Source organism: Argiope bruennichi, chromosome X2 (genome assembly GCF_947563725.1).
Source record: "Argiope bruennichi chromosome X2, qqArgBrue1.1, whole genome shotgun sequence".
Lineage (NCBI taxonomy): Eukaryota > Metazoa > Arthropoda > Arachnida > Araneae > Araneidae > Argiope > Argiope bruennichi.
Window position 1 is genome coordinate 117866681 of NC_079163.1, and position 18882 is coordinate 117885562.

The 18882-nt window shown below is 28.9% G+C and overlaps 1 protein-coding gene across 1 annotated transcript in view; it reads right to left on the reverse strand.

The window, feature by feature from the left end:
* Positions 1-14954, reverse strand: part of LOC129959858 (uncharacterized) — a 41641-nt gene extending 26687 nt beyond the window's left edge. Inside the window, exons 1-4 of the mRNA XM_056072752.1 lie at positions 14936-14954; positions 12715-13168; positions 6063-6196; positions 4342-4410 (exon numbers count right to left, since the gene is read on the reverse strand). Coding sequence (XP_055928727.1) covers positions 4342-4410; positions 6063-6196; positions 12715-13168; positions 14936-14954 — 676 coding nt within the window. The remainder of the gene's footprint in view (positions 1-4341; positions 4411-6062; positions 6197-12714; positions 13169-14935) is intronic.
* Between the last annotated feature and the right edge of the window lie 3928 nt (positions 14955-18882).

An 18882-nucleotide genomic window follows, 5' to 3' on the forward strand; every position in this document is an offset into this window, starting at 1 on the left:
AAATATGATCCTTGAAAGTTAACACTGTTATTTATTAGCTTGTTCTTTAATTGAAAATTTCAAAATTGCTAATAAAAATTCTTAATGATTTTAATAAGAAGTTCTTTCAAAAAATGTGCTTTCAACTGACTGTAGTAATTTGTTTCATTTATTATCTACAAAATGACATTCCAAACTACTCTCATGAGCACCATTTCACTCTTAAAACCTTTTCTAAAGTAAACCTACAGCTTCAGCAGGGTTTCTTTCTGCTTTAAATGCTTTTATTCTTGATAAAGCTTCTATAATTATGTTAAAACCAATTTTTAAAGCAGGTATTGCATCATCCGCATCTTGTGTCCGATAGTTTATTAATAGTAAGTGAATTTTTGCAATTCGTCAGATTTTTATTTAACATTTGCCAGCGATGAGTGGATGCAGATAAAAAGACAAAAGAATAATTTTTGTACAAATATAAATTATTGAACTATTGTATTACAACTTTCTGCAGCAACGTTGTCACCTATATTTAAAGAATGAGCTGCGCAAGGAATAAAACTCGCATTTGAACTGTCTTCTATAATTCCCGAATACTGTCTTACTATCTTTGTTACATTGCTTAACTTTTTTTTCTCAACAAAAATCAATTCCTAAGGCTATTTCTAATTAAAAATAAGTATTTTATCTTCCAAATGTAATGATTTATACTCTTGAATAGGAATCAAAAGAAATATGCTTCATGTATTTAGTACTTTATTAGTTACTAGCCGCTTTTGACGACCAACTGGTTTTATGTGATTAATGCTTGTTAAAAGTTAAATATTTTGTGAAACTATGTCTTAATGATTTTTTTTTCAAGAAAATATTTTTATATTACTAAACATTTACGAAATGAAATTTGCACATGCCATTCTGATGTTCATTTCTAGGTAACCGCAATAATTCTGCTATTTATTATTTTTAATTATTATTTCTTGAAATATTTAATTAAATAATAAAAATATATGTCAAGATTTAGTACTTATATGCTCGACTTTCACCCTATTTCATCAGGCAACATCTGAAATAATTGTTGCGAAAAGTGTTTTATATGCCAGTTTAAAATGTAAATACTTATTTTTCCAGACTTTGGCTTAAATATAATAGGATGCATTGTTTAATTATTTATCATTTTGTTTCATTGAATTTTAAATCGCCCTTGTTAGGGTAAGGTCACGTAATGTTACTAAATATAGAGAGGATATTCATTATATTTCATTTCACTTAACTTGTTAGATATAGCTTCATGTTTAAGATTCCCTCAAATAGTGTTATTTTAATTGTTTAGCATACACTCCACTTGCTGTGTACATAAACATTTTTAATGGAGATCAATCCCATGACATCATACCACTATTAAAAACATAAATGTACGGTTCATCTAACTTCTGAATTTCAAAATATCGTTTTTTCAGTTTTTTCATCTGTCTCTTAAACAATACAGAAATTAAACAAAATCCTTCTTTTTTACTCTTCAATAATGCTAGAAAATCACGCGATCAGATAATTGATGAAACAATGAAAACGGTTAAAACTTCAAGGTAACAATGTAATCTATTGTTGGGAATAAAGCAACATATTAAAAAATTGCCAAAATCCAGGAAAAATTCGCACGATTATTAAATTGATTTAAAAAACATTTTTTTAAATTTTGAAACGGTGCAAAATTTATCTATGTACGGTAATATTTTCGATAGCTATCGCAGAAAACACCAAAATACAGCTTAGTTTTTAAATAAAATTCTAATTAAAGATTTACAAAAATTACTCCGAGGAGCGTATTTCCACCCTCCATAGTAGATATATGAAAGATTTAGCATCTCCAGACCAAATGGTCAGACCTGCAGAGCGCCTACACTAACCCATTCATCTTTATTACTTGTAGAGATAGATAAAAATTCAGTTCCCAGTTTTGCTTTCAATGACGTAAATAATGTTTTATTTCGGATAATAAGTATACTTCGGATAATAAGTATATAAAAAATTACGAAGTTTAAATTTTGCACAGACCTTTGGTCCTAAGGAATCCCATTCTGCGAAATACTCTTGAACGCTTCCACTTTTAAATAAAAAAATATCTTCTAGAAGTTCTAAATTCTTAATTAAAATTTTAATTTAAAGTTAAAAAATCATTCTAAGATGCACATTTCCAGCCTTCAGCCTACTTATGTGCAAATTTGGTAGCTATAGACCAAACGGTCAAGGATGCAGAGCGCGAGCGCCCCCCCCACACACACCTTTATTAACTACTAGTACTGCTTCAGCTATTCCTAGTAATTGGAATTATCATATTATTCCTATTAAATCTATATATCATTCAGTAATCTGATATCGCAATCACTGCCAGAAAAAAATGAAAAGAAAAATGGCAAAAATTTTATGTTGAATTTAAATAAAGAAGCAAATTATTATTTTGCAATTTATTTAATAAAATAGCGAAAATGGTGCTAGACTTTTCAGGAAATTTGTTTATTTTCTTTTCTAAAGCACGGTGGACATTGTTAAAATATAAAAAAGTAATTCCATTTATTATTTTAGGTCAAACATTATCCAAATCTACAATGACATTAAACGATACTTAGCTTATTTCTTCGATTCCGAAGTGAAAGAAAAATCTCTTTTCAAACGTTTATATACAATACATTTCTCGAATGAATCAGACAGGGGGATTTACATCTATTCAACGTATACCGCAGTGTTATTTAAAAATTGAAGTAATTTACCAACGGCAAGTTTCTGAATTGCAGCCTTGTTCACGGAAAATTAAAATTACCCCTTTTTCTTAAAAAAAAAAAAAAAAAAAAAAAAAAAAAAAAAAAAATCAAATGAATGAATGAACAAAAAGAGCCAAATGAAATGCAGTATTTATAAGCTCCAGCAAACAAAAATATAATGAGAGAATTAAATCCACAAATGATTTTAAAAGTAGAAATATAAATAATAAATATAAAAACTATAAATATTTTTAAAAGAGATATTATTAGATTAACAACATCTTTTAAGCCGAAAGACTAAAAAGAACCATCATTGAAAAAATTTTACGTACTGTTTAACAACGGATTGTAAAACCCTCCGCGTTTTTGCGCATGCCTTAGGATGGGTTTAATTCGACAAAATAGGGGCGAGAAGAAAGATGAAAGGAAGAGATGTTTACATTTAAAAATGAAAACTTGCGATTTTATGAGACGTAAACATTACACAGCAATTTTTATTAAATGTAAGGGACAAACATTAAATTATGCAGAATAAAAAATTTCTGTTCCTAAAATTTGGTAATTACTTATTTACAAAATAATGATCTTTTTTATATTAAAATGCTTCCTTTTTATATGTTATTAAATTTTTTCAACAATATTTTAATTCCCCTTTTTCTGCTTCTAGGTCACAATATTTAATGATATTATGTAAAATTTTCTTCATACCACGCCTGAAAGCTTTTTTTCCCACTTGAACTAGCCATATCAATACGAAATTTTGAGTTAAAATAAAATGCTGTCAGAAATAACACAATACTCACATACAAGTGAAAAAAATGGAACTAAAAAGTATCCGATGGGGGAAACTGCTAGATTTTGCTCCAGCTAGATGGGCTCCTACAATTTGGCCTGTTTGAAAATCGAATTGGTTCGACATTTTATGCTTTTCAAAAAATCCAGGAATTGCAGAACATCAATAAAGCTGACACATATTACCAGAATTTATACATTGCCATTTATTAAAAAAAATGGTAGCTATTATTATATTTTAATGCTTACCAAGCACATTCAAAAATGTCACTTTTATTCACAGGCATTTCCATTATTTTGATCTGTATAACAAAGCATCCAACTGTATAACAAAGGTTTCATGAAACAGGACAAGAAATTCTCATCCTGTTTTAATTTTTAGAAGCTTCATAAATTTTTTGCGCACTGTTAAATTGCCAACTGATAATTTTGTAATACAATTTTAACTTATATTTACCCAAGATGAAAATAAGATTCATAAAACTAAATTAGTAGAAACAAAATATTTCAGTATTTCTTGAGGTATAAAAATAAATGTAAATATGAGTAATAGTCCAAAAACTGTTATATCAAATACCATATATTAAACAGATTATGAATAAACCCCTCTCCTCGTACACTCTAAAATTTCTCATTACTTAAAATTAATTGATGCTCCATCCAATATTTAGAGATCCTATATTAGTGCTTAATGGCAAGTTCATTCAACACATAGGCTATAGTTCAATTATAACATGAGCAAAACTTTTGATCAAAGGTTAAAAAGAAATATATTTTATAATAAAATTATGATGCAAACAAAACAAAATATTCTTACCCAAGCATGAAAATCCTTCATCAGATTGAGCTGAATAATCTGATTTTGCACTTGGATCCAGCTCATCTTCTATACAATAAGAATAATACAGAATATTTAATTAAGTTCAAAATTAAGGGGCCAATACAGACAAGAACCTCATATTTAATATAAAACAAAAATTAAAAATATTATTACATACTTTATGGTTAAAATTAAATTTAGAATTATATTTATTTCAATGATACACATTATCTTATCTTAATAGCTAAAAAATTGATCTCAAACATAATTTGAATAAATGTGATGTAATTATCTAAAGGCTGTTGGACAGTTAAAAAAATAAATTTTAAAACAATATATATGTAAATACTGTTTTGTGAATTTCATCTAGAGAATTTTTTCTTTCACGAGAAAAAACAAGATTCATCTATTATAATTAAAATGGAATCAGTTTATAAATTCAAAATTATGATATGCTTGAAGCAGATTAATTTCAGTTAACATCTTCTATAATTAATTGAAGTAACTTGATAAGAAAATTTTTTATGTTAAAATTATATTTAAAATTGAAAAACAAATAATCTTTGTATACCTCTAAATTTGCTGCGTGATAATATTGGAACATTTTTTTAGTGATTGCATTCTTAAGTAGCCTATTTTATAAGTAATTTTCAGATGGTGCTTTTAAGTAAATTCCTTTTTTTTTTTCTCCATATTCTAGTTTGGATATGCAACTTGTCATAAAATCTCTGAAATGCTTGAACAGTTTATTTTTTTTCCCATACTTATTTATCCCCAGTTAGCACAAAAGGTAATACAATATCTCCAAGATGTTGTTCAAATGATTGTGTAAAGATATTGCAACAACAGTTTGAAGTATTTTGTAGTAATAGTCTATAAGGTAAGTTTGCTACTTATATGTAAAAAAACGAGAATGTGAGAAGAGATTGTGAATCCATAATGAAAAACACTTAATAGTTTTTATCAATAATCACTCTAAGTATGAAAGCACACAACTACAGCCAACTATAGTAAACAATAGCACTGAAGCATAAATTTTATTAAAAATTTCCATTTCGCAAGTATGTATTTTTATGACAAAAAAATTCCAGACTAAGGAACGTCCACATTTTTAAAAATGTATAGAATAGTGAATTATAGTATATAATTCACCATTATATATATTTTTATATATAGAATAGTGAATTATTATAGTATATAATTCACTATAATATATATTTTTATATAGAATTATTTGTTATTATATGTGAAATATTATAGCGCATATAATAACATAATAAATTACACCTTAAAACTTTATTATGTTATTATATGTGCCATTTCTATTTATGCTTTATTTTTTGAGTGAAATGAATAATTATTTCTCTTAGACATTGTTTTTAATTATATCAAAGCTTACATTTCTTAGAAAGGATCCTATTCAAATAGAGCAAATATTCATAAACATGCTTTGAAAAATATTTTCATTACATATATACAAATAAGAAAAAAAGAGTTTAATAAAATAAAAAACAAATTGAATAGGATAGTTCAAACTATAGGTTTAAAAAATTACAATAGCCTTCTCATTAATATTTACTAATACTGAAGTTCTATTGCATACAGAAACAATTACGAAAATCACTTAACAATATCAAAAGAACTTAATATTTAAACTCATCTAACTCTTTAGGAGTACCTATTTAGAGTTAAATTTCAACTTATGAATGGAAACTTACCACTTCCTGATTCAGAAGGAGTCCCATCAAAAATAAAATCTTCTTCAGAATATTCTTCAGTGTTAATAGCTGTATTATAACTTGCTTCAGGCCCAGTAACTGTTTCTTCTAAATTTTCAGAATTATTCTCTGGCCTAAAAAGGAAATATAGTACTTAATATTATACAATAAGTTATATAAATGTAAATTAGATAAGAGTAGTATTTTAAAAGAATAAATAATCAGTAAATTTCTACCTGAAAGAAAAGTCAGATTGATAAATTAAGCTTTAAATAGGTAAATTTAAAAAACTGAAAGAATAAAATTTAATTTTAAATCTTGAAACGGAATATGAACTTTACAGAATAAATAAAATGTATTTTTAAAACACATTAAAATCAACAGTTTCCACGATATCCGATATTAAACAGATGAAATTTTAAAAGATTTTATATTAGAAATAATTATAGATATTTAATATAATAATTATTATATAAAAATATATAAATACCTTATAGAAATTAAAAATATACACAGTTCCTTTAAAGTTTGACATTTAAAACTTTGACAGGAGAAATACAAAAGTGGTATAAGATGTCTTGGATTAACAAAGCTGATTGGATTTTTTAACACTAACCTGCACTTATGAACAAAATATTAAATGCACAATTTGTATACTTCTGTTGAATCATTTCTTGGGTGTAGTTGATAGAAATTTAAAATTTTATTCATTCCTTATATTACTTTGTTTTGATTACCTAAGAGAACCTTTCTTCAGAATTATTACAAATCTCCTTTTGTGAATGTAGTAATTAAAATCTAGGTATCTTCCTTACAACATTCACTTTAGGTCTTGATAAAACTAATACATTTTTTACTAGATATCTATCTAATAATCATGTTTGAATCTTAGTGTAGTTTAATATAGTTAAAATATAGACAATTTTCAAGTGAAGAAAATAAAACGTATCTAATTTAGAATACTAAACACTCCTTGCATAAAAATCCTTAATATCATATATAAATATAGTTGGAAGATTACTCTCAAAATATATCCATTTTTATCATATAGAACAATCTGAAAGTAAGAAGTTCTGTTCATATTCACTTTCTTAATAACACTTTACTAAAATATTCCATTTTAAAATGTATTTCTAAGTACATTGTAGCAAAATATTAAGTTTCATTCAAGGGTCAATATTCATTACACTTTTGTTTGCTAATAAACTAAAAAGCAAACTTACTTAACTCACCTTTGAAATATACAATCGTTTAAAAGGAAACATTTTTAAATAATTAGATTTTTAAAAAAACACCTAGCTAAATATTTCTAGATGAAACTCTAAACATATATATACAAGGCAATATTTATAGACATGGCTAACAAAATTAAATATCCATACTCATGTGGTTCATGAAAAAACTAATATATTTTATAAGTTCGACAATTTGTAACTTATACAATTCAAGACAGAAAAAAAAAAAGCAACATAAAAATATTAACTATTAATGAAGGAAAAGGAAAACATGAAGTCAAATTGTTTAGAAATATTAATAAAAAAACAAACCAATAAGTATAATGGAAATTCTTTTGACACAGCTATGCATGTCGTGATAATAGAACTCATTTTTATTTTTTGTTCTTTTCTCATCATTGAGGATAGTGAATATAGACACAACTTAAATATAATGAATTTTTTATAATTTCAACAAATAAAGTAATTTAATTCTAAAATATCATCATGTAAATACATTAGAATGCCAGCTGAATATTAAGTGTATAGTTATATATATATATATATATCCTAGAGAGTAAGAAAAGTAACTCAGAACTTAAGTGTTTAAAATTAACACAGCTTTCACTGAAACCATAAGCCAAAATACATAATTTCAAGCCATATTACTTTTACATGTATACACCAGGTTGGAATGAACATATATGTACTTGAAAAGCAATTCTATAATCCAGATTTCAGAATTAAGGCACATTGGTTTTTAGTAAAGGTGAGTGCATAGTCATATAATAGAGAATCAACTATCATTTTATAAATCTTAAGTTCATTATTATAAATTGTGCCACAGTGCATGTGATTAGTTCACAAAAATTGAAGTTAAGGGAAAATTGAAATCAACAGACTATATGAAGTTCAATAGTTTTAGAAAAATTCAGCACAACAGCAGCTTTCTTTAACATTTTACATATAAAGGAATATCTTAGAATGTTGCTTTTCAATTGATAACTTATTGCAAAACTATACCCAAATTATCATACTGCACTGTTTTAAGGGTTAAATGAACGACATTTTTTGAAACCGACAATATTATTTGAAATAGAAAATCTAATGGCAATTAAACAAAAATTAAATAACAATTGGCATTGTTATCATAGAGTTACCTTATAAAACATAAAACTTTCGGAAATCCAACCACAAAAACAAAAAGCTTAACACTGTCTTGCTTTTTGAAAATTTTGTAAATAGAAATTTTTTTTTGGCAAAACCACCAAATTATGCCATGTTGCTGCAAATATTTAATGATCACAAATCTCAAGATATTATAAACAAAGTAACAAATTCGTTGGGTAATAATCATTTCAGAAACAGATAAAAACTTGAATATTATTTAAAAATCACAAGAGAAATTCTAAATTACTTTCAATAATAAAATTATTCTCGGTAAGTGTTTATGAAACTTATAACTTGCTGCTGGATTTATTTATTCAAGCAGGAGTCAAGAATCATTATGGATTTCAGATTTGCTATAGAAAACTATGAGTAAATAATTTACCAATCAAAATCAAAGATGTTACAATGCATTACACAAGTGACTACTAACATAATGCAATAATTTATTTTGGGAAAAGTGGTTTAGATCAGATTTTTTTTTTTTTTTTCTGTATTTATAAAAATAAATACATTTTCCCTGCAACCTTATTCTAGTAAAGTAAAATTTTTTCAGGTCTCAAATTTTATGATAGTTCAAAAAAATGTAATGATCTAATCCTTTGGAAACAGAAAATGTAATAATGCAAATTAATGATAGAAAGAAAACACGTTAAAAAATAATTAATTTTGTTGAAATATTTTATATCAAGATTATTTCAGGTTGTATATATTTAAAGGATTGTTCTAAATATTAACACTCTTAAATTACATACTATTAAAATTATCATGCCATTCCAAGTATAAACCAAAAATTTTTGGACTTTTTAAAAATTTATTTAAACTAAATTGACAGGTTTAGCTTATATACAGATACGCTCATCCTGGGGGAAAAAAAATGAGGTGTTTTTCATTAGCTGGATGCAAGAATATTCCTGGGTTGTTAGAATATTGCACAAAAGCCATCATTTATAGTTTGAAATCTATTATATAAGAATTTCATTTCCAGCTCATCTTTTCAAACAAACCAAAATAGTAATGAAATAGAATGGTACCAAGAATAAGAACTACCAGAAATATAATAGATTTTATACAAGATGGCAAAAGAATAGAAAAAACATGCAAGCTTCAGATAACATTACTGAAATCAAAACTATCATGATTGGCAAATGGAGTTTTATTTTAAGATGATTTGGTTGGAAAATATTCTACCCAATTTACTTGCTTGGCATTATTTTGTACCTTCACGATAATGTGTTTGAATGTCAAAAGATTAAAAAAAAAAAAAAATTATTTTATCTTATACATGGGTTTTGAATTTTTGGTAAATCTTTAAAGTGAAAACACACTCTCGGCATATATTTAGAAGTATACAATTCTGCAAAATAGCATTCCCAAAGCTTATTCTTCATGTAAAAAGTTTAAATAAATATATTAAAGAAGTTTATGATCTCATTTCTTTTAAAAATATATAATCCAAACCAATTTTTATTGGGAAAATATGGAAAAATTCTAGCCAGATGTTTTAAGCTTAAACAATTTTCTTAGTTATATTTTCCAACAAATATTATAATTATATTAAATATTAATATCATTAAAATTAAATTAAACTATATCAAAATAGTTTATATTATATACATACAAATATAGTTGTAAACATATATGTATGTATGTATTTTCATCTCTTGTGAATCCACAATTAGAAAATAAGTTTGAAAACACATCAATCAAATTTTTTAAAAAAAAAGGAAATTTCAATTAATTTTTTAATAAAAAAACTAGAAAGTAAATAAAATGCAGCATTAATTAATAACAAAAAGATGAATTTTTAATAAGATTAGTCAATACATTTTAAGTAAGTTTAATTTTTAGTAATAAATAAAAAGATTATGTTGAATACTTAAGAATTGAATACTGAGAATGTTGCCATTAAGTTGTAAAACTATTAATAAAAAGATTCAAAACCTTTCATGTCTTCATTTTCAATTATTAAAAATTATACAGCCAACTTTTTTTGTTAGGGGAGAAAAAAATTCTACTTCAACCACTTACATATGTCGAATGAAAATGAAATATGTTCTCACTATTGAAAGTGTCATCTCACTAGGTAATAGAAAAACCAGTAAACAAAATGCACGATTAATTCTAGTCAAATGTTTTAAGCCTCGATGATTTTCTTAATTATACTTCATAGCAAATATTATTATGATTATGATAAACACTAATACTATTAACACTAAATGATAATAAAATGAATCTATATCAAATATATATGCATGTATTTTCATCTGTTGTGAATTAACGATTAAAAAGTAAATTTGAAAACAGAACACTCGCTGATAAAAAAAAAAATGAAATTCCAATTAATTTTTTAAAGCTCAGAATATTTTTAATTTAATTTAAAAATATTTAATTACGGATACTAGAAAAAAAAATGCAGAGACAACAGCGCTCCAAACTTTTTGCGAACATATTATTGGAGGCCTGCTATACACGATACGTTCAATCAACAGTTTCAAAAGCATGACTCAAAACCGAAACATCTAAAAAATGAGCCGTAATAAATAATTATTTCTAAAATAGACTCATTTCCATCCATAAAGAAATTATTTTTACCTGTTATTTTCCATTTTCTTGCAGGATGATCAGAAAAATCGAAAAAAAGATGGAGCAATAAATCCCGCAACCTTCCCCGGCTGCAGATCTTCACGAACTGACGCGCTGCGTACTGCGCTACCAAGTCTTCGTTCCGAATTCTCAGAAATTTTCGAATATACCGAATCGTAGTATATTGCCAGATTCTTTGAGGAGAACTTTTCTTGGTTTATTATTTGTTTGTTTGATTGTTTTGCTTTGACATCCAAATTATTACCCTATTGCATAATAATGCCTCATTAGAAAAAATGAAAAAGTAAATAATGGAAATTTTACGAAATAAATAATGTTTTTAATTCAAAAATATTAAATGCATGTGGATTGAGATTTAATACATTTAAATGATCACTCTTTCTGTTTTGCAGAGCTGATTTACAATTATGTAAGAATCTTAAACACCATGCAGCTACTCTTATCAATTTGCTGAAGGAGAATATCTTTTAATCAAATCTCATCTAATGGATTTACTTTTACTATTGTTGAACTTATTAGAACATTCTTTTTCAATTCTAAATTGTCTGCATCTTCTTTGATATTTGTCTCATTATTTATTTTACTTAATTTAGGCCATTTACATTCATTTTTTAACAACCAATTTGGCCCATACCACCAGAAGTTAGAGTTTTTCAGTTCATGTACCGTTAACCCTCTTGATATTAGATCGGCTGGATTATCAGTTCCAGGAGTGTGATTCCATTCAGTGGGACTGGTTAGATTTTGGATTTCTTTAATTCGGTTTTTTACGAACACTTTAAATCTTTCAGGGTCACCCTTCATCCAATAGTAAACAATTGAAGAGTCAGTCCAGAAGAATCGTGTAACAGGAAAGTTAATGCACTTAACTATTTTACAGCCTAGCCTTGCTGCTAAAGGAGCACCCATTAGTTCTAATCTTGGGATCGAAAGCGTCTTTAGAGGGGCCACTCGACTTTTTGAAGCGACTAAATTTGATTTGATTTCTCCATTTTTCAATAAGACTCTAATGTACACTACAGTTCCATATGCCCTCTTAGAGGCGTAGGAAAAGCAATGTAGTTGAGCTTCAGCTATTTCATTGGTTTTAGCTTCGGCAAAAAGATATCTAGGTATTTTAATGAGATGCAAATTTTTTTATTTCTTCGCACCATTCATTTATTTTAGTGGTCAGTGTTTTCGGGAGAGGGTCATCCCAGTCTAATCCCAAACACCAAATGTCCTGTATTAGACATTTTATCTTGATGGTAAAAGGTCCTAAAAACCTCACTGGATCAAAAATGCGTCCAGCTACTTGAAGAACATATCGTTTGGAATTTATCTTTTTAGACAGGAATTTCTCTAAGCTTCGAGTGTCAAACTGGAATACATCTAAATCGGAATCCCAGGCCAATCCTAGCACTTTACAAGGAGTTAAAGCAGAGTTATCATTAATTGAATATTTTTCTTCATCTATTTCTAAACCCGCCTCTCTCCATTTATCACGAAGCTCAACTGAGTTAGTTTTCCATTTCCTTAATTCCATGCTCGCTTCTTTAAAGATGTTATAACGTTCTAGACTTATTTTAAAAGCTGAATCGAAGTCTCTTTGGCTACAGATTATATCGTCGACATACAATGATTTTTCTAGCATTTGACATGTATTAGAAAATTGTTCTACATACCTCTTTAGATGGTGTTGTATTGTAGCTGCAAGGAGGAAGGGGCTTGATATGACACCGAAGAGAACTCGAGTCAGCTTGAAAATTTCATTTTCTTCCTTTTCCGAATCTTCCGTCCAGAAGAAGCTAGTACAATTCTGATCTTTCTCGGCATTCTGTATTTGCAGAAAGGCCTTCTTTATGTCGGCAGTTATGGTAATAGCCTGTTCTCTAAAACCTATTAAAATCTCAAAAAGATCTGGAATGAGATTGATACCAGTATGCAAACAATCATTTAACGACAACTGTCCTTTGGCACGAGAACTCGCGTCAAATACCACTCTCAAACGAGTGGTAGTTTTATCTTCCCTTATTGCCGCCCTGTGAGGCAAATAAAATGAAGGTTTTCCTTCTTCACATGTTATGACTTTCTTAATGATACCTTCTTTTAAATGATCTTCAATAACAGCTTTATAATCTAAAAATAGCGAATTATATTTAATAAATTTTGATTTTAAGTGTGAATACCACCTTTTAGCCACTTCAAAGTTATTAGCTAAATATTCTTTCATATTTGTTTTCCAAGGAAACTTTACAGTATATTTTTTATTTTGATAAACAATAGTTTCTTCAAATTGTTTTATAATTTTTTTTATCTATAGTATGTTTTTCTAAATCATTCTCTTCAACCCCTTCTATCCCTAAATTCTCAAGATCCCAAAATTGTTTAAGTTGGTCCGAAATATCCTTTTCATCTACTACAATCTTCATGGTCATTAAATCATTTGATAAACCTAGGTGACCTTGCAAGCACCATCCAAAAATTGTTTCAGTCGCTACCAGTTTGTTGTTTAATTTTTTTATTCTGCCTGAAACTATTTCATAATAATAATCTACACCAATTAATATTGAGATATTCTTGCCTCTATTATCAATATTATCAGCTAGCTGTAAACGCTTCAATTTATTGTACGTTTTAGTAATATTGTTGTTAGGTACAGGAAGAGTAGTGGCTGAAATGTTTTCTGTAACCAAAGTTTCTACTTCAATACGTAAAGAGGGATCCTCACGTTTTTTTAATTCTACTCTCACTATATTGTAAGAATGTTCCTTTGCTTGTTTAGAGCCAAAAGTGTATACCGATAAAGATTCTTTTCTTATTACTTTTAACTTTAATTTTTCTGAAACTTCACGTGTTATAAATGTTCTCATACTTCCATTATCTAACATTAGTCGTACTGTTTCAAATTCGTTTGTTTCATCATTGCGCACGAGGGCTGCACATGTTTGAAGAAATATATTACCGCGAGAAAAGCTTGTTTTGTTTTTATCGTAATGTGAAATTGCGGTAATTACGTTCTTATTATCTTTATTTAAATCGGGCATGTTAGATTCTGCTTGAGAGCAAATAGATTTATTATGCTTCTTCCCGCATATTTCACATGTCAAATATCTTCTCTGGCGGCATTCATTAACTCGATGTTTTGGCTTCAAGCATAAAAAACATCTGCCATCTTGTTTTAAAACACCGAGTTTCGTTTCCAAGTCGGTTTGAGAACATAACTCCGATCGATGCTCGCCTTTACAATATAAACAATTTTCGTTTAATGCTGACGCGGAAAAACATTGAAGATCTTTCGGTTTTACGCTTGACCTTGGACTTCGCAATATATCATGCGAGCTAGCTGTGTTTCGACTGAAGTTGTTGAAAGGATTCTGTTTCGCTTTCGGGAGGGAATTTTCTTTGCGTTTATCGCCTTTTGCGGTATGCATAAATGCAGAGGATTCTCTACATTCAATTTCAATTCTTAAAAAATTTAGTAATTCAGTTACATTAAATTCGAACTTCACTTATCAACTTTTATCAACTTTTTTTCTATTAAATTCAAGGACAAGATCTTCGGGAATCAATTTAATTAAAATGGGATAGAGTAAATGCCCATACATCTCTGAAGTAACTTTTAATGAATCTAAACTTCTTAAGTTTATCTCTACGGTATCATACAACTTCCTAAGACCATAAATATTATTTGAATCAGTTACTGGTACAAGATTTAGTAATTTTGACATGTGTGCGTTAATAACCAGTTCTTCTCTAGCAAATCTTTGTTTCAACAATTTTAAAGCCTGATCATAATTCTCGGCTGCACCCACTAATAAGGACTTTAAATATGAGAATTTATCAATTTTTGACAGAGATTTGTTATTATCAATAGAATTTTGAAATTGATTCCAAAATTCTAACCAGCAACAGGGGTCTCCATTATATTTTTCAATTGTAAGTTTAGGCAATTTTATGGTCTTAAAATTATATTCGTTTACAGGTACGATGGCTGAACTTTCCTGAGTGTTGTTTATTGCATCTAAATTAGGATTTCCTGTAGCGCCTAATAAGGAAACATTTGATGATATTGATTGGCGCTCTGATTCGTCTTGTAAACATTTTAATTGCGCTGATAACTTGGACAAACAAACTATGATTTTTTCATTGTATTCGAAAGTCGACTCAATTTCGGTTTCGAATTCCTTATCATCTTTGATTAGATTTTGTATAAGTTTATCATAGTCTTTTAACTGTGTAGACGATATATTCAAATAATTTAAGTTCTTGCAAATCTTTGGTGGTAAGAGAATCTATTTTCTCTTCCAAATCGCTATTAATCTTGTTAATGTACTTTGTAACTGAAGATCTATGCAAACCTCTGGTTTTTCTCAATTTAGAAAGTTCATCCATCATTCTTATATTTAATATTCAAAAACTCCAAATTAAAATTGTATTTCTAATACATCAAATTTCAATATCAATTTTAGATTTATTCATACATTATCAATCAATATTTCAATAGTTACTATCAGTAACCAATATCTTTAAAGCGAATATATATTATCAATATGTAACGAAAATTCAACTTCAAATATAAAAATCAAATTTCACTCTATTGATACATTCATTCCTTTTAACTTCGGACATTCAAATCGATGAAATTAAATTATTTTAAATGTCCGAGTTTCTCTTAAATAAAGGAAAATATTCTCTCACCTTTCTGGTTACTGATTCCTTTCGATCTTCATAGCTGCTTTTCCATTAGATCAGGCCCCACGTTGGGCGCCAAAATGTTCGTGGGTAATGAAATAAAAGAGACCTGATCTGTCTTTTTTCCATTTATTATACATAAAGCAGCTACTGAAGAAGACATCTAAAGCACATCAACATAACATCACAAACGCACACGCACACAGCGACAGGAGACACACCTGTTCTCGCGCGGTAAATCGAAAGTGTTCTGGCGGGAAAAAAGTTGTTGTCAGATCAAGAGAAAAATTTGTTGCCAGATCAAGATTTAAGTTCTTGCGCTGGCTATGCAACAGGAAGTGTTAAAAGGAAGTGGCATTTTAATCCCAACAATAGTACGACATTTGGTAAACTAATACTACGCAATAGTGTTTTATGATATTGAAACAACATAAAATAGAGGACTTTTATAAGATTGGTTCGGTATTGTGTAATATTATTCCCAAAATTGTACAATATAATCTTCCCAGTTTTCAATAAATTAGTTCACAATATTATAAATATTCCCAAAATTAATTCTAATTACCTTTCAGAGTTTTAAGAAAGTCACTAAATTCTAAGCACTTTTTTTAATTATTTTTAGCCTAAATCTGCTACACTTCATTTTTTCATTTAACTTGAGATCCAAACTCGGGACTCTTCAGTTAGCCCAATACGGCTTAAAACTAAAAAGACCGGACAATGCAGGTGTTGATTATAGTAATTACTATAATATTCACATAGGAAGCACCAATCGCAATCCATATTTTAGTCATAAATACAGGATATCTCAACTGAAACCAGATGTTTTGTTTCTAACTTTTACACTAATGAAGATATTTTAATGAAATTTTCAACAGTGTTGCATTTATTTAAAACAACCATTTAATGTACAGAAATGTATGGTCTCAACGGACGCTAATAAGAAATAAAAAGAAAGATAAAGTGTTTAATGAAGGTGTCATTTACAAGTGCAATGTTTATAAAAGCTGATCAAAACTGCGCCTTTCAATACTGATGCATTCTTGACAGCATGGCAGCGTCGGTGGAGCGATTGGCGTCACGACCTTCGTAAAACATTCTTAATATATGTATTTCTTAATATTTGTTTATTAAAGAACATTTTTTTTTCTCCTGAAATTTCCAATACAGAACGCTCACAGATTGTAATAGGTTATCAATTTTTTTTAAAAAAATAACAAAAACAATGTAGTTCTCTTTTTGGTTTAGCATCCTAATATTTTTGTCATTCGTAATTTTTGTATACATTTCAAATAGATTAATTTGTTTTAATAATAGCTTTCTATTCTTTCATACAGTGTGCCTTTCATTATAAAATGTCATTTATTTAGAATTTAGTTTGAAATTATATGTTAACATTATTGGAATAAATTATAAAGTATGTTAAGCATTTTGAAGAATAGTGTTGTAAAGCAAAGCGAAATGTAACCGCCAACAGGCGGCGATGTTGTGACGTCAGCCTGCGAACTGCGTGATATATTCAGTACGGATTGTGATCTCGGCGTAGCCTTGTGATTTTTATAAGTGTATCTGTGTTTGTGTCGTCCATTTGTCAATAAACGTTATGTGTCTGAAAAACCTTTGAACTTATTTTGACTTAAGTACCCCTCATCTGGTAGATGCAAACCTATTTTAATTTCTGAAAGATTCTATGTTTAGTTTGGTTTCCGAACATTGTGGCGTCCGCGACAGGATCGGGTACTTTTGATTTGAATTTTTCTGATTTTCATGACAATGGATTTGACACAGTTGAAAACACAGCGAAAATCGTATCGTACTTCGTTTACGGTATGTGCGAAAAAGCTTGAAGAAGAGCTTATGAAGGAAGTACCTGAACTGAAAAAGCTTGCGATTTTGAAGTCGCAAATTAGCGACAAATTCCATCGTTTCTAAACATGCCAAACCGAATTTACGAACCGAATTTTTGAACTGGATGACGCCGAAACGGCTTACGAAGAAGACTTTTTGTCGGCTGAGGAATATCGGGATACGTATTCTGAGCTTTGTTCTCAAGTCAAACAATTGAACTTGATGGAAGTTAGTACTAAGGAATCCCCTGAAAGACGCAAATTTCAAACTCCCGAAAATTGAGCTAAAGAAGTTTAGTGGAGACGCCAAAGAATACATAACCTTCTGGAATCAATTTAAGAAAATGGATGAGGATGCAAGCATTACGAGTAAAGACAAATTTCAGTATTTACTACAAGCTGTTGTGCCAAAAACGAAGGCAGCCCGTGTTGTGGAAGGCTTCCAGGCTACAGCTAAAAATTATCCAAAAGCCATCGCTCAGCTAAAAGAAAGATTCGGACGGGAAGACTTACTGGTTCAAATATACGTGAGAGACTTGCTGTCCATGGTGATGAAGAATGCGGCCTCCGGGCGTTCCAAGACTGACATTTCAGCATTATATGACGAACTGGAAGGGAAAATACGTGCCCTAGAAAGCCTAGGACGTACCCAGGAAAAATATAGCGAATTCCTGTGTCCACTTGTGGAGTCCTGTTTGCCTGACGAAATCTTATTGGCCCGGGAAAGGAGCCAGAATCAACGTAGCCTGTCAGAGACTAAAGATCCACGAACTTTAGAGTTCTTAATGAACTTCATACGCCAGGAAGTAAAAGGTGAAGAAATTATCAACCTTGCTAGAGCTGGATTCGTACCCCAGCCAGGCTGTCGTAGAAGGGATAATTACAGAATCCGTAATGAACAGTTACAACCGATTGAATCAACAACCGCTTCAGCGTTGGTAAGTCTTCAAACGCAAGGTAAGAAGGTTCAAAACTGTATTTTTTGTGACAAATCTCACCTTAGTGAGAAAGGTTTTTCAGCTAAGACAATGTCTTTAGATGATAAGAAATTAATATTAAAGAAAAAAGGTGCATGTTTTTCTTATTTAAAAAAATCTGGACTTATAAGTAAATTTTGTAATATTAAAACTCAATTGAATTGTTCACATTGTAATAGCCATCATTTTGATTTAATGTGCGATAGAAATAATGAATCTAAATGTGTTGCTCCAAAATCTGAGAATTCCCTCTCTAACATCAGCAAAAGCGAAACTATCTTTCTGCAAACGCTTTGTATTTTCATTAGACATCAAGGTCAACAGAAATTAATTC